This window comes from Sphaerodactylus townsendi, linkage group LG10, assembly GCF_021028975.2.
Source record: "Sphaerodactylus townsendi isolate TG3544 linkage group LG10, MPM_Stown_v2.3, whole genome shotgun sequence".
NCBI classification, from domain to species: Eukaryota; Metazoa; Chordata; class Lepidosauria; order Squamata; family Sphaerodactylidae; genus Sphaerodactylus; species Sphaerodactylus townsendi.
The window spans coordinates 48,555,865-48,578,376 of record NC_059434.1 but is presented as its reverse complement, the minus strand read 5'-3'; the positions used below and the strand labels follow the sequence as shown (position 1 = coordinate 48,578,376).

General features: G+C 41.7%; 1 protein-coding gene across 2 annotated transcripts in view; it reads right to left on the bottom strand.

Annotated features, from left to right (window-relative positions):
- SLC10A7 (solute carrier family 10 member 7) overlaps positions 1-22,512 on the bottom strand; it is a 168,596-nt gene that overhangs the window by 102,534 nt on the left and 43,550 nt on the right. Inside the window, exon 5 of one of the 2 annotated variants that reach the window (XM_048509707.1) lies at positions 8,418-8,456. The exons of the other annotated variant lie outside the window; for it this stretch is intronic. Coding sequence (XP_048365664.1) covers positions 8,418-8,456 — 39 coding nt within the window. The remainder of the gene's footprint in view (positions 1-8,417; positions 8,457-22,512) is intronic. 2 annotated transcript variants of the gene reach the window in all.

The following is a 22,512-nucleotide window of genomic DNA, read 5'->3' as shown; positions in this document are numbered from 1 at the left end:
ACAAATTCTTTAATACAAGAAGACTGATAACACATACTGATAAAGTTATGAACTGTGAGGTTTACTCGAAAAGTTACCAATTTATATACAAAAGATTACTTAAATGATATTATTTATACTTATAATACTAAGTGTCTTCTTATATAGGCATATGAATAGACAATTGTAGGTCAAGAATATATAATAGTTTAATGACCAGAGTAAAGACTTCTTGGAATATTGTATTTGGGGTGGGAGGATATGCAATTATATGCTTTCATTTATCAATTTTTAAAGATATTCAACAAAATTACAGATAAAACCAGTTAGGTTTTTCAAATGTCCAACAGTTAAAACCCTTTTATTTAGTTTATCACTTAACTTTAGCTCTTCCGTTCTTTTATTAATAAGATCATGAATGAAGATCCGTTTTATACTTATTATTGATATACATTATTTTTATTTATTTTGACTTTTATAAAATTAAATTTATTCTAATTTTTTTAATTATATATGACTGTTATGCCTGTTCTGCTTTCTCACTTTTTACTTTTTTCTGTATGCTTCATTGGTAAAACAATTAATATTAATTAAAAAAACAATTAAAATGAACACTGCCTTGAAATTCAGAAGGGGTGCTTGAATATTTTATAATCTCACCATCCATATCATAGGATGGTAATACTAGAGCCACCCTTGAGGTAATAACTGGGTAGGAGGAAAAAGCTTGTTATCTCAATATTTTTTCCTAAATGTGTTCCTACAAGGCATGAGGTTTTCTTCATCTGACAGATGATTTGTGGCATAAACCATTCAACTGTCAATTTATTCGCACGAACAGAAGAAAGAAAAAACTCCCAGTGAATTTTGTCATCATCAGTTTGGGTAATTGTCATATAAAGACAAAATTTAACTGCAGTTTAAAGTTTGAGCCCTAATTAACTAGTGGAGCTAGTAACAAGCTAGTAACAATGAAAGGGCTAGTTGTAAGCAGAAGGTTCCAGGCTCAGTTAATAGTATCTCCAGTTAAAAGTTTCCATGAAAAAAATGATGGGAAAGATCTGAGACCCACAGCCATTCAGAGCAGAAATACAAAACTTGATGGACCAACAACCTGACTCGGAACAAGGTAGTTTTGTATTCTCACAACTCTGGAGTCATTAAATGGCCTGCTGCCTTGAAGTACCTTCAAACAGAAGATTGGCTTCCCCCAAAAGTGACATCAGTCCTCTCAAGAAATAATCTACAGTGATTCCTATGGAGGACTGACATCACTTTGGGGTTTCCCCCCGAAGTAGCATCACACCATTGACCTGATGTCCTTTTAAATTATTTTTCACACAGCAACAGTGGGAAAGTAAAGGTAGAGGCAGAGGATTCCCTGCCCCGGGGCTGGTAACCTTATATACCGTACTGAGAAATAAATCAAGATTCAGAGTTGAAGAATCTTCTGCTCTTGCTGAATGGCATTGCTTCGTAATCCTGCTGCTGCTCTCAGCCTGTACAAAAAGAGTCGAAGCCCCACCATTACTCTCTCGGCATGTGCCCTATCAAGTGTTCTTTCCCAAAATAGTCAAAAAAAGTATGAAGTTCTATAGGGGTGAATGGCCCAATAGACTGGGCTCCATGTCCTATCTGAGGGCCCTGATCCATGGTTGAAGACTACTGCCATAATCTGATAATAAGATGGTAATTTCCAACAGTGAATCCAGCCCCCATACCAACCCTGCAACAATTGGGCACAGGCACAAATATTTCCAACAAAAACAAATATAATGTCCTCTGCCCACACATATTCTGTGGATACCAGCTAACCTAAGACCATTCTAATATTTTCTATGAGTTGCAAAGCATTACTTGGAACTAATTTTTTTAAAATAAAGCAAACAGGGCTTGCCTGTTGTCAAGAAGGAAAAAAAAGGATAAGGGGAAACAAACAAGCAAAAGGCATTCCCCTTAACAGTGAAATAATTTTGCACAATAAAATTAATAATTCAGCTGTTTGAAACATCAGATGTGCAGAGCGCTGTAAGCAGACCAGTGGCATTTTCATTTCAAATTTGTGCAGTCTTTGGTCAATACACATAATCTGCATTTCTAACAACAGCTTCAGCCAGCTGTGAAATGTGGAGTTAGCTATAAATCTTCTTTCATCCTTCCATCGTCCAGCAAATTTTAAAAATGCACAATAGCAGGCAATTATTTACAAGGATATGAAACAATTCATGTGGCTATTGATCATATCCTGAAAGAGTTCTATATAATCTGAAATCCCATTTTATTAAAATTTGACTAGAAGTTTAATTTTATTGTTAATCTCCTGATCATATATAACATTGGGCCATCCAAAAATTGGAAGCACAATAATATTAAAAAAGCCAAAAAATATACAAAAAATATAAGCATACTACAGTGCAATTAAACAATAATGCACAACAGGGTGTACCTTAATGGGCCATTAAGCACATCCCTCAGGTGTATTGATAGGCAGGAGGCCAAAAGGAGGACGACTTCAAATACTCCATAAATGCACAAAGGCCTCATTAGTGCATACCACAGAATTACTTGTTGCTATAGTAATATGCACCACATCAGCCTAAAGAGAGAGATGTTTGATGGCTGGATGATGTCACAAGCAACCTTTATTTGAACAAGTTTGTCCATGGGCATCCTAAGTCAGTAGAAGATGGTCACTGAAAGAAAACAGCAAGCCAGAAAGAGAAGCTGAAATCCTTCAGTCATGTGCTCCGGATTATCTTCAATGACATCTGCGGGAATTCTCATCAGCAATTTCAGAATAACAACACAGGAGGAGCAACTGATCCTGCCAGTGATGGCACTTGGATTTCGACCTTTCTCCTCATTCATACTCTCATATCCATGTTTCCTACTAGTGCCTTAACCAGCATGATCCAGCAGCCAGATTGTATATTATGTGCTGTCAAGTCGATTTAGATTTACCTTGAAAAGATTCTGTCGTTACCGGCCTTACTCAGATTTGCAAAAGGCCACGGCTCCCTTTATTGAGTCACCCCATCTCATGTTGGTCTTCGTTTCCTTCAATTCTTCCTAGCATTATTTTGTTTTCCAGTGACTTTTGTCTTCTCGTAATGTGAACAAAATACAATAACCACAGTTTAGTAATTTTAGCTTCTAGGGAAAGTTCAGACTTAATTAGGAGCATATAAACCTGGTCAGTATAGGAACACACAGACCTGGATAAGTCGCTATCTTTCAACTACAAAATCTCATCTTACAAAAGAGAATTCTAAAAGCTTTTCCCACAGGAATGTACAAGATGATGAACACAGTAGAAATGAGAAAACCTCCAAATCCCTCGTTCAGTTGCTCATCTATCTCTTATTATTTTGTCCCTATGAGACAGAACTGAATAGATGGCTGACTGTACTAGCAGCATGCTAGCTGTCAAGCACAGTTGAAGGTGCTGGTGACCACTTTAGATGTCTTATGTATCTCGGGCCACCTTTAAGAACCCATGTGAATCTTCCCTACTGTCCCACTATTAGTTAAAATGACAGGGTAAAGTTCTGCCCAATGGTCCAGCTGCCCATGAGGCAAAATCTGTCCAAGCTTGAAATAAGTTTCTTGGTAGTGGTGGCTCAGCCATTTTGGAATACCTAGATCAGACACATCTACTTATAATAGATTTACGATACTCTAAACCAGTCTATTTTGAATGGTGTTCTAAAATGAAATAAAGAAATTTTGGATTGCCTGAATTGAGCAGGGGCTGGACTACATAAGGCCTCTTCTACCTTGAAGCTTCTAAACTTATTCATCAGATAATTCACTGCCACAGAAGCTCTGTGTGTGTGTGTGTAAAAAGAGAGAGATAAAGAGTGTGTCAAGTGTGGGACCACGGTGCAGATACTTAAATTGGCAAATAAGGCCCACATTGACAGAAAACACATAACTCTGCAAACTTGGGAGATGATTCAAGTTTGCAAAAAAAAAACCTGAAGACTTTGAAAAAACACTGTGGGGCCTAAATCCCCTCAAAATAATAACAAGTTGGCATGCACGGATAACTCACAAAACGATCTTGGCATCAAGGCAGCCCCCTCCATCTTAGCTGCCAACATGGCGGCTTCTCGGGTAACTGTCAATACTGCTCTTAGAGCAAGGGCAGCTCTGAGAAGGGTAGCCCCAGTGACCTAAGAGGAGGCCAAGGCAATGCCAGAAAGTGCAGCCTCAATACAGCCAAGCACATCAGCAACCTAAGCCCTGACCTAGATAGAGGACAGAGTCGGCTGTGGTGAACAGTGGGAGGAGAGGAAGGGAGGAAGAATCTCAGAGAAATGATGGGAGGGAAAGAGAGGGTAACATTGTCAGAGAAGCCATGGCAAATGCAGGGGAGATGGGATGTCCCCCTCCTTGAAGGCTCCTCACATTTTGCTGCTTGTAGTCGTACTAGTTTTTTAACAACAACAAGCCTTTATTAGGCATTAAGAGGTAAAGGAAGGAAACAAGGAAAAACGAAATGAAAACATTAGCAAACAAACGTAAATTATTCCAATATATCAAGGAAAAAAATTAGCTACAGCAGCTACAATCAGGGGGAAGAATTATTTAATAAAAATATAACCTTCCCAGCTAATGAACATTCTTTGAACTTTACAGGAAGCAAGGAAAAAAGAATGGACCTAGACCATTCTTTAGGGCAATGAAGCAGAATAGTCTGAAATGGAGTGGGAACATTTTTGCTACTGTTGGATAATCTTAGTGAACCTCCCTTGTAATATTGAAGAGGGGAAAGAATTGCAACATGCCCTGATAATTACCCACCTCTGGTTAGATCAGAAAGTTGGATCAAATAATCTGCCATCTGATTAATTTTAAAGTTATTATAATGAAGGAGCAATTGCTTTGGGCTTTGTCCTGCAAGGTTTGGAACTCTTGATCTAAAAAACGTCTTTTCAGTTGAAAATAGATTTCAGACGGAGATAACATTTGGAGGTAATCCCAGGAAAATCCCAAAGAAAGTATCTTTGTTTCAACTTGGGACCACCACCTAGAGGCCCAGTCGTACTAGTAATAATAATAGTAGTAATAATAATGATTATAATATCAATATCACTTTTGAAGAAGAAAGGTTTTTCCCAAGTGCTGTTAAAGAGGAAGAATAAATACCCTAAAATATCTCTAAACCAGAAGACTGCATAATTTCTAACACACAAAGGAGAACTAGAGTGTCCAAATCTGCATGCATACCATGAAGAAACAGCAGCTAAATTCTATAAATAGTGTCAATGAACTGAAGGCCTGAAAAGAATTCGGGGGGGGGGGGAGCAAAATTTGTTAGCATACCTGGGGACTGCCCTGACTATGTAAGGATCTCTGTCTTGCTGCAGGTGGCTTGATACAGCTGCTTTCATCATCTGCACAGCAGCCAACTAGCTTACTATCAGATGGACTGATTTATAATTCAACATCAGTAGTGAACACACTTAACTCAACCCTACAAAATAATAGAGGAAAGCAGATGACAGATAAAATGGGAAAGAAAAAGGATACTTACGGGAAGTGGTGGGATTCAAATAATTTAACAACCAGTTCCAGTGGTGAGATTCAAATAATTTAACCACTGGGTGTTTACAAGCAGCATTTTAACAACCGGTGCCAAAGTAGAATGAACCTGCTTACTGGCAGTGGTGGGATTCAGCAGGTTTGCACCACTTCGGCAGAACTGGTTGTTAAAATGGTGCCTGTAAACAACCGGTTGTTAAATTATTTGAATCCCACCACTGCTTACGGGGTACTCCCCCTTAGTTTTTGCACAGTATCTTAAAGTGCAGAACAATTAACAGGAAAAAATGCACAGTATTTGGTGCAACATAATAAAATAAAAAGCCAGTCAATTGGTTAGTTCCACACCACAGAATTTCTTTAAATAGTAATGAAATCATTGCTTTAAAAAATCCATCATTATTAAAAGATTTAAAAAACCTTGGCTCAGCCAATGAAAATTAGATTTGTAAGTTGGTCATTCCCATAATTAAATCTGTGTCACAAATTTGCAAGAAAAATGGACACTATGCCTAATGCATTTACTTGCTGCACAAGTCCTGTCAGGCTGTATAAAGCACTGGGCCTCCCGAAAACTGAGTAGATATGTACATTTTTATTAACAGGGCATTTTGTGTAAGGGTTGGGGCATGGGACATATGATTCCAATTGGAAATTGGAAACTGAAATATGAACAAGCGCTAACTCTGCTCTCAGGACATATTGTCCTAAAATAAACAGGTGTACACTAGTTTATAACCTAAGTGCTGCAATTATTCTAGGTAAGCAAACACCTTGAAATTCCACAATGCTAGCAAACTCTATTAAATTACCGTCATAAGGAAAACTGAAATCATTTATGTTCAACAAGACCCAACTTTTTAAATGAAGGCGGGAGATAATTATATTAACTTCTTAACTTAGCACAATTCTCTGTGGCATAATTCTAAAATATTATCTTGGCTTGAAATTTATGTAAATCGAATTCATCTTTCATTAGTTATTACAAGACTAGCTGCATAAAAAAAGTTTTGTATCACAATTAGTTTTTTAACACGCAATGTTTTTAATTTGACGTATGATATAATTAAGCTGGCTATAAATATGAACATATTTCTACCCGCACATCTATAGAAATTTATTTCCAAACAGAGATTGAGAGCTATTTTTAAAGCCTGACATGCCTTTGCCCTTGTACAGTCAAATACTAATACAGTTTAACAGTAGAAAGATACTTAATCTTATCTAGGCAACTCCACCACCCCGCCCCCAATCCATGTTCCCCAGTTCTGCTCTCGCTTCCCTTACAGGGCAAGTATAAAATACTGTTCTGAATTTGACCTTCCAGATCTTCCAACCTCATATTTTAAGAGCACTTAAAGGAGTGTCCTCAGTGACAATAGAATTACAGTATTACCTATGACAAAACTAATCCAACCACCCTTTTTAAAAACATTAATCATTACAGAGGCCATAAGAGTGAAGAAGGTATACCATCACTTGAAGCACTTGCTGACCCCCCCCCCAAAAACATATTCATTAAAGCACAGGCGGTTTATCCAATGCGTAATTATAGGAAAGCTGACCAAATGGAATATTCATTTCCACACTCAAATGTCAGACAAATAAATAATTGTAAATGTAATGTTAGATTTTCAGTATCAAACAAAACCCACCTCAAAACAAATATATTGGCTAACACAACACGGCTTTGTTCACATGGATGGAAACTGACCTGTGCAGCCTTCATAGAGCTGCACCCGGTTAACATCATGGGGCAATGTTGTGACATTTCTACCCAACCTTTGGCAAGTACAGCTTCCTGTGGATTGTTGGTGGGGTGGAGTGAGGAGTAATGGGGAGCAGTAATAGTTCTATGGTGCAGCAACGAAATATTGATGCATTTCACTCATCAGTAGCAAATGAACAGAGGCCCCACATCCCAGAGATAAAAACAGTTGCAAATATACCAATCTTCCTAAGTTTTGAGTTAAAGCTATATTCATGAAAACAATTACATTCAAGCACACCAAAATATGTTTCAAAATATCTATCTTAATTTCATATATTGCAACACTTTTTTCTATTGACAAACACTCATAATAAGCAAGAACAATCTTGTCTGTATATTATGCCTTCTTGTCTGTATATATATTGTTAATTTAAGACTTTTATTAACATCATATTAGGATTATGTGTAAGATGAGCAATTAGGAAGATGCAGGAAAAAATGCAAAATGTGCCTTAAGTGGCCAGGCTGTTTAATTTGTTCAATATGTAAAAATATGGAAAATAACTATAGTCTGCTTTCTGTGTTCTTTATAGCATTGTGCTCAGCACTGAAGTTCAAGCATGTAAACATAAAAATGATTCTTTCATTAGCTTTGACTGTTTGCTCATTTTTACTTATTCTAATGCCCTCCCCAGAGATGTGGAAGACACTTCATGTCTGTCAGCAAAATATGCCTGTCAGTGATACGTCACCAAGTGAATTAGCATCAGCTCTCATAATCTGGGCCACATTTTCCTTTCAAAACCCACAGCCTCATGATAGAAAATAATGATTGTGTGATAGACCTCATTAGGAAAAAAAATCAATATATTGATGCTAGTTTCCCTCCCACCCCCGCCCCCCAGCATCTAAATAATAATGGACTGTCACCTCATTAAGGAGACTATTAACATACACTTAAGCATCATTACATTATATTGATCAGAAATCTCTGTTTCATGCACAAGTTTCCTGGGGAGCAGAAGCTGCTGAAAAGAAATAGAAGGCTTGGGTATTTGCAGAACTATGGGAAAAGATAAAACTGAGTCACTGATTCCCTTTAATAAATAATCAGTGATAATAAAAATATTAAGCAATGTTGTATTAAGCAGAATACACAAAAATCTCTCATATTACTTACCAAAAAGCTTCCAAACGCGGAATTAAAAATAGCAGCAGCCTAAAGGAGGAAAAAAGACAGAAGAACATTACACAAAATGCTTTTGCTCCTTCTTACGTTCGTCTAGATTTTGCCACCACTTAAAAAGATTCGCCAGTGGTCTATAATCTGATACATGCTCCAGATACTAATCTCTAATCAAGGAGGATATCAATGAAGCAGCATGCACCTAAGCCTGTGTCCACATATACAGCATAAACTATAGCCACTCCTAGAGTGAATCCTGCTTTTTAAAAAAAAGGTTTGCACAGAAACTTCAGCTAGGGCTCATCCAACAATAAAGGTCAAAAGGGAAAAGGCTACCATGTAAACAGTGCCATGACTTGTGAGCCAAATTTCAAAGAAAATGTTTTGCTTACCTAAAATGTCCAAACAATAACCATGGGAATTAAGTATTAGAGATAAGTTGCTAAATTCCATGAGTCCGGTATTTTAAAACAACACAGGCTTTCCTATTTATCAAAAAAGAAGTCACTCCAGTCCGATGATGCAGAACTATAAGAAGGGTGAAGGAGAAGGGAGGGCATGCCATTTACACAAAGAGCAGAGGCAAATTAATCACCAAGGACATCTCCCAGACATAAAACAATTGCAAGTGGATGTTCAAGAGAGCTCAGTAAGTTTGAATCTAATCCAAAACACAGGCTAAACTGTAGCAGAACCTGCCTTCTGCTCCACAAACCCAGAGCGCAATAAGAGTGAATGGGTAATGAGATGCCAGGCTCCAGAGAGCTTAGTTTTCTTATTCAAGTTCATCATTAATTCAAAGCTTTGATAATTTCATTAGAGCCATCCTGCACTAGCCTTATCAATAAAAGATAGCACCGGACCACAGCTTCTCAGTGGCCCAAATACACACGCTAGCGTAGGCTTGGAAGCCCACTTGCAAGGTAAGGACAATGGCATATGGCATTCCATGTTGCAGAGGGAGCTTCTGAATAGAAACCGCTGAATAAAACATCATAGTTGACAGTTGTAAAACTATGGCAACATATTTCAACACCTCTGTCTCATCAGCGTCCTGCTTTTGAACATAAGAAGGAGGCACCAGTCCAAAAGACTCTTCTCAACCGCACTGTTCACAAGAACAAGAAAGTACGTTCCTCGACAAATATGAGTTAAATCAGCTTTCTGAACCATGGCTTGAAAAACGTGAAATTGATGCCCTTCATAAATAGAAAGAGATGCACAGCCTGGCTAGGCTACCGGCTGAACTAAGATAAGTGGGGGGCAGGGTGGGGCGTGGGCCCTCCTGTGGGCCTCCACCCCCTACAGCCCCACACCCCCCTCAGTTCAGCCAGATGCAAAGAGCAGCAGGCTGAAAAAGCAGCCTGGTGGGGCTGCCGCCCAGCCCAGCCCAGCCCAGCCCCATGGCCCAGCCCAGCCCAGCCCCTCCAGGCCATGGGGACAGGCAGGGGTGCTCAGCAACAGCCTCCACTGGGCCTGGCGAGCTGGCCCAAGGTCACCCAGCAAGCCTCAATGGCACTGGGAAAATGGACCTGGGTCTCCCAGATTCTAGTCTGACACTGGTGGCTCTCAGCAAGGTCCCGCTCTTGCTCTACCAGTCTCAATGGCTTTATTGAAAAATGGCTGCCAAATAATGGGTAGAAGAACTCTGCAACACCACCTTGTCATCCTTCCATCCTTTACCCTGGCAGACAAAACAAATTATGAAGCCAGTCCTAATTCTCTGGTTGGGGAAAAGATTGGAGCCTGATGGACTTTTAGCTGTTTAAAATGCAGGCTCTGCTCTGTTATTCTGCTCTGTTATTCTCCCACTGGCAAATATTCATCCTTCTAAAAAAAACAACAACCCTGAAACATTTAAAATCTGAACATCAATTTTAAAGGGTTCAAAATGAGGATTGTGTGTTGACTTTCCATTGATTAAACTGAATGTGCTCTGAGCTTTTCTTTAAATGGTTATAAATGCTGCTAAAATGTATTCTTCTGACAGGCAAACGGTTTCACTTTCTCACACAAGCATATATTGAACTATGCCACAGTTCCCGTATGTAGAAAACAAGATTTAAGAGAGAGGGTATTTTCAAGCTCAGATCTCTCAGATACTAGCAAAATTTCTAGGAAGCCTTTGGACACTGAGGATACTGAACAGCAGACACAACATGACAGTAATTAAGAAGCTCACAGGGGAACTTGTATTTGCCTACAAACCATTAATTTATTGTTGTTTATACTCTCATTGTTTAAACATGTGAAAATTTCACTTCAGCATGAACTGACAATGAATGCCAAACAGGGTGAGAATTCGAGACACACGCACACGTTTTATTGATCTGACTTTTGGTGTGATTACTGTACAAGGCTATAAGATGTATATTAAAAAGTGGGCACCTACAGCATATTCAACTATTGGGTAAAAACATTAGATTGTAAACATAGGAAAAGCAATGAGATCATCTGGATATTTAAACACATGAAGAAAATCTGTCTTAGTACATCAGGGAAAATTCAAGTTGGTAATCAAGACAATAACTATGAGTACACCAATCCTATGGTCTATTACACCAACATTATATATTGCTATGCAACTATTATCTGGCTACGATGCTACACAATCCCACTCACAAAGTCTACGGTAAAATGGTATAAGTTGAAATGAGAGAATGTAGTGCTACCAACAGAGAGCATCCTTGTCAAGTCTGAAGCTATCCAATCACAGCACTGTGCGGTGATAGTATCAGTAAAGGGCATCAGTTATCATGTGACCATCACAGGGCTGTCACAGTTCTGTCACAGAACCATCCCACATATGCACTGCTAAAGCTTTCTTTCATACCACCTCCCTTGCCAGGGACTTCCTTAACCAGGAAGACAACAACAGGTACCACAGTCACAGGCTATAGGGTTCTCTATAGGGAAATGTTAAATTTTCTGGCTATTCAAACAGTCTAGAGCAATCTGAAGGCAATGGTTTTGTCAGGGGTAGGCAATGGAGGAAGGAGTCCAATACCAAACTTACCCGATAGCCCACTGCATAATTTTATCACCACACAAGGGCAAAGATGCAAGAATAAACACACACTATACCTGCAGTGTCAAAGGAGACAGCACGGTAATCTGACATAGAGTTCAATGGAAACTCTAACCCATACCTGGACATATACATTTGGCCTTTTCAGGGCAGTACCAACCTCTTTGGAAATCTTCACAGCAGTAATTATTGTGGATGTAAAAAGAGGCAGAACCAAGATGTCCCAATCCAGAGAGCAATACCCTCACCACACAGAAACAGCAGCAAATAGAAGGCACAGCTAGGATGGGAACCCTTCCCTTCTTCACAGCCCCATGTACAGCACCCAGGAATCCCAGCCCATAACCTAATACTGAAGAGGCTTTAGATGGAGCCACATCCAAGTTAAATAGCGCAGGAATTGCATATGAGAAGACTCACATTCCATCCTTGGCAAAGAACAGTAAGGAGAAAAGGCTGGGCAATAAAGACTAGCATGGTACCCAACATGGAGCAACCGAGTAACCATTGTGATAGGCACATGGACAGGTAACCTTGTCTGTGTTACTCTTTGGAGTATTCATGGCCCAAATTGCTATCATGTTACAAGCTTTCTTCATTTTGGGCAATCACATTCACTGGCAGAACTGGGGGGGGGGCAGAGGGGACAGATAACCCAGGTGCCAGAGGGGTCAGACAACCCATGCGCATGGGTCATGTGAGAGGGGCACATTTGGCCCCCTGCCCCTGCCTTCTCTCCCCCGTGTACAGCTTTCCACTGAACCCCCCCCCCACAGCCAAACTCCCCCACTTCCCCACTGCAGAACTTGCCCTGCCACTGCTGCTACCAAAATCCCCCAAACAAACGTTTTCCTCCTCTGAGCGGCACAGCAGGCACTGTGGGCAGAGTTAAGGCCAAGGAAACTTCTACCTCCACTGTGTTGCCAGTCACACTGCTTGAAAGAGAAAAAGGTTTGTTCAGGGTTGTTTTAGCGGCAACACAGCGATGGCGGGTGCAGGGAGAGTTTGGCAGTGATGCAGGGCAGTTCTTTGGTGGTGGCAGTGGGAGGAGTTCGGCGGCAGGGGAGTGGGGGGAGTTTGGCAGCAGGGGCTGGGCGTCATTTGTGGCAGTATGCCACTGATCACATCTTCTTTCATGCTTATTTAATTGATTGCCAATGTCTGCTAGTTATTTCCCCAGGAGGCTTGATCATTTCATCAGAATGCTTCTTAATTTTATCACCACACTCACAATAAGGTGGAGAGGGAGACACTGAGGCGTTGGCATCTCCCATTTGTGGTGCCCCAAGTGTAAGGCCAAACATAAGATGCAGATTTTCAGTCTTACTGACATGTGATGGTGAGCACACTGATCCCTCCCATTGTGAGTCCACTGTCACTAGGGCATCTGAGGCAACCAACACAGTGGAAAATGGTCCTGGGTCTGCTATCGATCAGAACACAGATAATTGACAATCACAGGTATTTATGAAAAGCATCCACAGAGGAACTACTTCCGAAAGCACCATGGAAAATTGGTTGCATCAGCTTTTTCATTCCTGGAAGGCTTCTGTGCACCTAGAAGCTGTCTGATAAACTAATAAATGCAGCTTTCTTCATCAATGCTGTACATGGCACCGCTGTCCCGGTTACATTGTCATGAGTCACACACTTCTGAGATGAAAAAGGTAGCAATTGCACAGTGGAAGCTGGCTACTCAGAGGTAACTGCTGTTCTAGTTGTAGGTCAGTCGTAATTTGTATACACCGGTGGTGATGATCATCTTGTATCTGTGAGGACTGAATTGCTGCCTGTACAGAGATAAGAAAAATGGAAATAGTAAGCAGTTGACATCTTCTATTCCTAGGTGCTCCTTTGAGCACCCTAAGTACATGTTGAATGCAGATAACAGCACCTTACGTGCTTTTGCATTCCAAGTGTTTCAGCCCTAATTAACAGGCAGTCCCTCTAATGTCAACATTTAACAATTCAATTTGTCAGGTGAGGTAAAGTAACCATAGGGGCGATACTCAACCATCCAAAGCAGGAAATTATATTAGAGCTCTGTCACCAGTTATGGTATGTTCTCCGTCATGTGACCAGGTGCTGACCCTGAAAAGAAAAAGTAGTTGTGAGTGTCTGGTCAGTAGTGGCAACGGAATGGGTGAAGTGCTTTGTGTTCAATAATGGGAGCAACATCCCCCATGACACTATGGAAAAGACTGCAGCCAGCAGCACTTTCCCCTCTGCACAATGCACACTGTCCCAAGAGGTTGTAGCAGTCTCCCTAGTACTGGGGACAAAGGGTAAGGGGCCATTAAACCAGAACACAGACATCCATAACTCAGAGATGGCGGGGAAAGAGACTGTAGTCACAGAGGTTTAGAGGCTAAGCACACTCATCTTTTTCATACGAGGAGAGACAAAGACAAGAGGGATACAGAATGTTACACTCTGAAATATGGACTCCCCCTAGCTGGTAAACCTCACCTCCCCCTCTGGCTTACCTGTGAGTTGCGTCCCGCATTCTTGTAAGTGCTAGTTTCAGTGGTAAAGTTCCAGTTCCAGTTGGTACTGATGACTAGGCTCTTGTGTCAGTGTACCTGTAAGGAGTTCTCAGAAGGGAAGCATTAGAAATCACTGTAAAAACAGTTTAATTTGTATTCATACATACCCACCATTCTGGGGACACAGGGCTGTAAACTCATAACATGTACCTTGATATGTTCCATCAGTGAGTCTATAGGAGTATAGCCAAAGGTGTATGTGTGGGGTAGTCTAAAGCTCCTAATTGACTCAAACAGGAATGTTAATTTACTCTTTCACAAGCATAATACCATGCCACTAGAACTAATACCAGGTGAATCCAGGATTTGAACTAAACCCTGTTCTTCCCCCCACCAGAAACACTGAAAGCCAAGGCACACAATTTTTCTGAATTAATAGAATAAGCACCTTGTATTTAGCCAAGAATAAGTCATGTATTCAGCATTTCCCCGTCATGAGTCTAATACTTATTCATATTCCAACATTACCATCAGGCTACATTTTGCCATCAACTATTAACTAATGATATGAAGCAGGGACTTGAAGCCACAGATCGTTTTGGGGCAGTGACACGGGTATGTTCTACAACACAATACTGATGGGGTGAGAGAGCTAAATCCTCAGCTACCATTTTCAATGTATCATCTAGTTTGGACATGAATAGCAAACCCACATGAGGCTGAGTCATGAGTACTGTCTGAAAGAACCACATAAAAGTCCTCCTTTTTGGAAACAAACGCATTATTACAACATTTACAGTTTAGCATTAATATTCACTAGTAGAATACTCCAGTTTTGTAGAAAAAAGGTTTCCACAAGTCTGATGCTGAACAAATGGATTTTGTTGTATTTTGTATTTTTTTCCAAAAAAAAAGAGAGCAATACATTTTCTCTCAGTTGCTGCTCATAACTATTCATTTGACATCAGACTGGAAAGAATATATATTCAAGTTATTGGTTGTGGGTGCTAAATTGAATCAGGTGTCCTTTCCTCTTAAGGAAATTAAGTTGCTTTTGTGCAAGAGTGTTTTAATGAGAACAGAGCCTGCCGACATTGATAAATGGGAATGACACCAGAGAGAGCATGTAAGCAGGACAATATGTGCATGTAGCAGTCTTATAGCCTATTTTTCACTGACTATCCTGAATGACTTCACTGTTTCTTAAGGGGCCTATTAATCTCAAATTTAGTTATTACACAACGTTTATTTGAACATATATTCTGAGGATGATGACAGTTAATAAAGGAAATTTTTTACGAGCCGTATTTTTACATATTGTGCCAGCCACAGTTCCCCTCTCATTCTTCCATATTGATGGAACACTCTGGTTATGATGCAGCTTTATTTAAAAGGGGAAAAGTACATATATTCAGATGCTTTTTTTAAGCATGGAGGGACTCTTAAATAACTGTTAAAATGCCTATAAAAATCCTTCTCCAAAATGGCAAAAATAAAAATCTGGTGCTAACTGTGCAACAGAACCACTATATGCATAAATGGTCCCTTGAAAGTTAAAAATAAATAAATATGGCTTTTACTATTTCAACATTACTTTGAAACAGAGAAAAATCCAGAGAGTCGGCCTTCTGATTAGCTTAGGAAGTCTCCAAACAAACCAAATGGAGACTTGGGTGCTGTGTGGTTTCCGGGCTGTATGGCCGTGTTCTAGCAGCATTCTCTCCTGACGTTTCGCCTGCGTCTGTGGCTGGCATCTTCAGAGGATCTGATGTTGGGAAAGCAAGTGGAGTATATATCTGTTGGAGTGTCCAGGGTGGGTGGGGAAACCTTGTCTGTGAGTAACAAAGGCGGCAACCAGGTCAATAGTTGAGGGCATCTGAATAGAAGTATGAGTAACAATGAAGACTATAGCCTGGGAGTAACCCTGTAGATAGCAAGGTAGGTCACTGGTGGGAGCATCTGAATAGAAGTATCCTGGCCTTTGTTTCTTTTGTCTATGGTCATCCTGTGTTTGTGTGGAGCTGGTTTGACACAGTCTTGACCCTAGTATTTTTCAACACTGGCAGCCAAGTTCTGTTCATTTTCATAGTTTCATAGTTTCTTCCTTCCTGTTAAAATTGTCCATGTGCTTATGGATTTCAATTGCTTCTCTGTGTAGTCTGACGTAGTGGCTTTCAGAGTGGTCCAGAATTTCTGTTGGTTAAAATAATATTCTATGTGCAGGTTGGTTTATCATGTGTTCTGCTATTGCTGATTTTTTTCTGGCTGAAATAGTCTGCAGTGCCTTTTGTGTTCTTTGATACGTGTCTGTGCTGCTTCGTTTGGTGGTTCCTATGTAGACTTGTCCACAGCTGCATGGTATGGATAGACTCCTGCAGTAGCTAAAGGATCCCTCTTATCCTTTGCTGAACGTAGCATCTGTTGAATTTTCTTAGTGGGTCTGTAGATTGTTTGTAGGTTGTGCTTCTTCATCAGTTTTCCTATGTGATCAGTGGTTCCCTTGATGTATGGTAAGAACACCTTCCCTCTAGATGGCTCTTTATCTTTGTTCATGTGGCTTGTTCTTGGTCTTGCAGCCCTTCTGATTTCTGTATTAGAGTAACCATTAGCCTGTAGAGCCCTGTTTAGGTGATTCAATTCATCTTGTAGGAGGTGAGGTTCACAGATTCTGTTTGCGCGATGTACCAAAGTTTTTATGGTGCTCCTTTTTTGCCCTGGATGGTGATTGGAGTTTTTGTGTAGATATCTGTCTGTGTGAGTAGGTTTTCTGTATACTGTGTGTCCGAATTGCTGGTTTGGTTTGCAGATGACTAAAACATCTAAAAATGGCAGTTTTCCTTCATTTTCTTTCTCCATAGTAAATTGGATGTTCGGGTGGATCTTGTTGATATGGTCCAGGAACTTGTTTAGTTCTTCTTCTCCGTGGCTCCAAATGGTGAATGTGTCATCCACATATGTGTCATCACCATTTGGAGAAAACAGAATCTGTGAACCTCACCTCCTACAAGATGAACTGAATCACCTAAACAGGGCTCTACAGGCTAATGGTTACTCTAATACAGAAATCAGAAGGGCTGCAAGACCAAGAACAAGCCACATGAACAAAGATAAAGAGCCATCTAGAGGGAAGGTGTTCTTACCATACATCAAGGGAACCACTGATCGCATAGGAAAACTGATGAAGAAGCACAACCTACAAACAATCTACAGACCCACTAAGAAAATTCAACAGATGCTACGTTCAGCAAAGGATAAGAGGCATCCTTGGAGGTGGAGTTTTAGTTCAGGAGGTGGGGCTTTAGTTCAGTCTCTGGAACCAGGTGGGGCTTTAGTTCAGTCTCTGGAACCAGTTGGAGGTGGGGCTTTAGTTCAGTCTCTGGAACCAGCAGAGAGGAGTAGCAGCAGAAGAGACTTGGCCAGGAAGAGCAGAGTGACCTGCTGGTGTTCATTTTGGAGGGCTTTTCGCAAAGCCACAGCTTTTAAAACAGTGTATTTTAACAGGGGTTATCTCTTTTTTCTCCTTGTAAGGCTGCTGAATCTGGAAGGTGGGGCTTAACAGGGGTTAACAGAGTTCATCTCTTGTTCCTCTTTGTCCTGAGAGGTGGGGCTTTTGTCCTGAGAGGTGGGGCTTTAGTTCAGTCTCTGGAACCAGCGGTGCTTGCGGGCGAGCGCTTAATTTTAATTTAATTTTTGTTTTTTTAAAATTAATAAGGACATATTTGACAGATATCGTGCAGATAGCTCCAGGGGCAGTGACTAAAAGCTTAATATTTAAATATCTAAACAAATCAGATATGAAGGCAGAAAGCCAGCAGGGGGATGGGGGCTTTCCAGTGTTTTGCACTGAGTGTCACATGTATGACTATCTGCCACTAGGACAGAAGTCGTGGGTGTGCCCTCGCTGCAATGACCTCCTGGCACTCAAGGAACGTGTTCTCTTTGAAGCCAAGGTGGCAGAACCTGGAGAAGCTGAAAGAGGCAGAGAGGGTGACAGGCGAGGCTTTCAGGGACCTAACAGTGGGTCCCACTCCCAAAGGTGAGCTCTCTTCAGATGTCATGGAGAATGAAGGCAGGAATGGAGAGGGTGCCAGTCTGAGGTGGGGAAAATGCTCCCATAGATGGGGTCCCTTCCTTAACTGGTGATCAGCTATCCTCGCGCACTGAGGATACCCCTCGGGGAGGTGGGGGGCTCCTTGTAGTGGGTGATTCGATCATTAGAAATGTAGAGAGTTGGGTTTGTGAGGCATTGATGACATGGTGACTTGCCTGCCTGGTCGCGAGAAGGTTGCCGCGGATGTCACGCCGTCTAGATAGGCTTTTAGACAGTGCTGGGGTGGAGTCAGCAGTTGTGGTCCACATTGCACCAACGACATTGGGAAAAGTAAGCGGGAGGGTCTTGAAGCTAAATTTAGGCTGCTAGGAAACAGGTTGAAGTCCAGGACCTCCAAGGTGGCATTCTCCAGAAATGCTACCACGTTCCGCAGCGCAGGAGGGCGAGCTAGGCAGCGGAGATACAGGAGTCTCAAGTGGATAAGAAGGTGGTGTAAGGCAGAGGGTTTTCAGATTTGTCAGGGAACTGGGAACCTTTTGGGACAAGATGAGCCTGTACAAACGGGTTGGGGCTTCATCTTAACCAAAGAGGAACCAGGCTGCTGGCGCCAGCATAAAAGGTGGCAGAACAGCTTTTAAACTGATCACTGGGGAAAGCCGACAGGAGCTGAGGTGACTTCGGTTCGAATACAGTATCTATGGGGATGCAGACAGAGAGGAGGTTTTTCTAAGTCAACCACATACAAGCGAGGGAACATAGCAATGTGCATGTGACAAGGGATAGTGTCTACAAAAGACTTGAGGGTAAAGCACATAAATCCCAGGTTAAGGACAGGGCAAGACAGGGTATACAGGTGTCTCTATGCTAATAGTAGAAGCATTCGACCTAAAATGGGGGGAGCTAGAGTACAGGGTTTTGAAGGAGGACTTTGATATAGTGGTAAGGCATTACAGAGACATGGTGGAATGAGGAGAACCAGTGGGATGCTGTTATACCAGGCTACAGGCTCTATAGGAAGGATAGGACAGAGCGCATTGGGGGTGGAGTTGCCCTTTACATCAAAAGAGAGCATAGTATCACATAAAATAGACAATGCAAGGGGAGCTGGTTCCCCTACAGAATCACTGTGGATATCAATACCAGGTGTGAAGGACAGTTTAATATTAGGAATATATCGCCGTCCCCTGACCAAAAGTGCACAAGAGGATTCTGAGATGGAAAAAAAGAATTAGAGAGGCCAACAAAAACAAAAAAATGTAGTGGTAATGGGTGATTTTAACTATCATATAAACTGGAAAAATGCATGTTCGAGGTCATAGTAAGGAGGAGAGCATTCCTGGATATGCTAAATGACTGTGGCTTAGAGCAGATGGTTGTGGAACCAACCAGGGGAGAAGGTGATCCTAGATCCTAATTCTATGTGGGACCCAGGACCTGGTGCAGGAAGTCAGTGTTGTTGAGCCGATAGGGAACAGACCACAATGCTGTCAGATTCAGTATCTCAGCATGTGGGAGCAAGTGGCAACTACTAATGTCTTAGTTACATTACAAGCAGAAAGGGAAATTTCTCAAAAGATGAGGGGGGATAGTGCTTGGGAAGCTGAAAGGGGAAAATCAAGAGAGTCAAAACTATCAGGATGCTTGGAGGTTATTTAAAAACACAGTAATAAAAGCTCAGCTGGAATGTGTTTCCACAGGTTAGAAAAGGCAGCACCCAGTCAAAGAAAGCCACCATGGTTAACAAGAGAGGTTGAGGAAATTATCAGAAAAAAAAATGTATTTTAGAAAATGGAAGTCCAGTTTGGCTGATGAAGAATATGAGAGGGAACACAAATGGTGGCAAAAAGAAGCAAGTTAGCTGTAAGGAGGCAAAAAAAGTTATGAAAGCGTGGCTCACGAACATCAAGACCAGCAACAAACAGTTCTTCAAGTACATCAAAAGCAGGAAGCCAGCAAAAGAGCCCGGTAGGCCGTTAGATGACAAAGGAGGAGACGCTTTAAAAGATGGCAGGGAGATTGAAGCTGAATGAATTCTTTGCATCTATGCTTCACCCAGAAGGAGGTGAGGAACATTCTGCACCTGAACCAAGCTTCTTAGGAGGTGAATCCAGGAGGAACTAGCGAAGATAGTGGTAGACAAGGGAAGAAGTTCTGGCAGCCATTGATAAACTAAATGTTACCAAATCCCCTGGCCCAGATTGCATTCACCCAAGAGTTCTTAAAGAGCTCAAGCATGAAATTGCTGATCTTCTCACTTTAATATGCAACTTATCCCTGAAATCAGGCTCCACTCCTGAGGGCTTTGGAAGATGGTAATGTCACGCAATCTTTAAGAAAAGGATCTGAGGGGGACCGGGGAAATTACGAGCCAGTCAGTTTTGACATCTGTTCCTGGTAAATTAGTAGAATCTATCATTAAAAGATAAAATTATAAAACATGTAGAAAAGCAAGACCTGCTGGCGAAAGAGTCAGCATGGCTTTTTGCAGAGAACAAATCCTGTCTTACAAACTTACTAGAGTTCTTTGAGGGTGTAAACAGGCATGTGGACAGGGGTGAACCGATTGGACATTGTCTACTTGGATTTCAAAAGGCTTTTGACAAAGAGTTCCTCACCAGAGACTGTTGAGAAAACTCAGCAATGAAGGAATAAGAGGGAGATCCTCTATGGATTAAAAACTGGTTGAGAAACAGGAAACAAAGAGTGGGTGTAAATGGGAAGTTCTCACAATGGAGAGAGATGTCGAGTGAGGAGGTGTCCCCAAGGATCGTTTTGGGACCAGTGCTCTTTAACCTATTCATAAATGACCTGGAAGTAGGGTGGAGTAAGCGTGGTGGCCAAGTTTGCAGATGATACCAAATTATGTAGGGTGGTGAGAACCACAAAGGATTGCGAAGAGCTCCAGCGGACCTTGATAAATTAGGTGAGTGGGCTCAGAAATGGCAAATGCAGTTCAATGTAGCAAAATGTAAAGTGATGCACATAGGGCAAAAATCCAAACTTCACATACCGCAGCTCCAGGGGTCAGTGCTATCAGTCACAGACCAGGAAAGGGATTTAGGCATCTTAGTTGCTAGTTCCATGGGAATGTCAACTCAATGCATGGCAACATCGGAAGAGGCAAACTCTATGCTAGGGATGATAACTAAAGGAACTGATAATAAAACTGCAAAGATTGTCATGCCCTTATATAAAGCAGTGAGTGCGACGCTTTTGAGTAATGTCCAGTTCTGGTGGCCGCATCTCAAGGATATTGAGGAGATAGAAAAAGTGCAGAGAAGGGCAACAAGGATGATTGAGGGACTGGAGCACCTTCCTATGAGGAGGCTGCAGCGTTTGGATATTTAGTTTGGAAGGGGCTGAGGGTATGATTGAAGTCTACAAGGAAATTATGCATGGGGTAGAAAATGTTGACTGAGAGAAATTTTTCTCTTTCACAATACTAGAACCAGGGGCATTCATTGAAAATGCTGGGGAAAAGAGGTAGGACTAATAAAGGAAACACTTCTTCCGCATAGCGTGTGATTGGTGTTTGGAATAATGCTGAGGTGGTGATGGCCACTAACCTGGATAGCTTTAAAAGGGGCTTGGACAGATTTATGGAGGAGAAGTGGAGTTATGGCTACCAATCTTGATCCTCTTTGATCTGAGATTGCAAATGCCTTAACGAACCAGGTGATGGGAGCAACAGCATGAGAAGGCCAATTCGTTCACATCCTGCATGTGAGACTCCCAAAAGGCACCTGGTGGGCCCTGCGGTAACGAGAGCTGGACTAGATGGACTTTGGTCTGATCCAGCTGGCTTGTTCTTATGTTCTTATCCTTTAGCTACTGCAGGAGTCTATCGCATACCATGCAGCTGTGGACAAGTCTACATAGGAACCACCTCAAGCGCGAAGTAGCCCTTACGAACCGCGTATCAAAAGAGACACAAAAAGGCACTGCACACCTATTTCAGCCAGAAAAAAAAATCAGCAATAGCAGAACACACTGATAGAAGCCAGTGATGGCCGAAGACCTTTTTTTGAGACCGGTGCCCAGAATTGCAACCCAAACCCTACTTTATTTTATTGCAGGAGTGCCAACCCGGCAATTTAACCTGAATGCTGAGGTTTTAGTTTTGAAAAAAACAGTTGGCTCCCCTCTTCCTCCGGCCCCCACCTCAGCTCAAGCAGGGAGGCCGAGCCTGCTCTAGCCTCCAGCAAGTCCTGGTGCACTGCTCTGTGCCTCTCTAGCATCTCTGCCTCCTCTGCACACACCCCCCCCCCCGGCAGCAGCCACCCGGAGCACAGGCACCAGGCCCACCAGCCAAGTCCTCCCTTCTCACTGCAGTGCGGGCACATCGTGCTCTGTGGCCAAGGCCAGCCTAGATGTGTGTGTGTGTGGGGGATGATTTTCCACCCCCCTGCGACAAACTCTGTAATGCTTGTGCCCACAGAGAGGGGCTCGAGAAGTGCCGCACCTCTGGCACCCGTGCCATAGGTTCGCCATCATTGTGATAAACCAACCTGGACATAGAATATT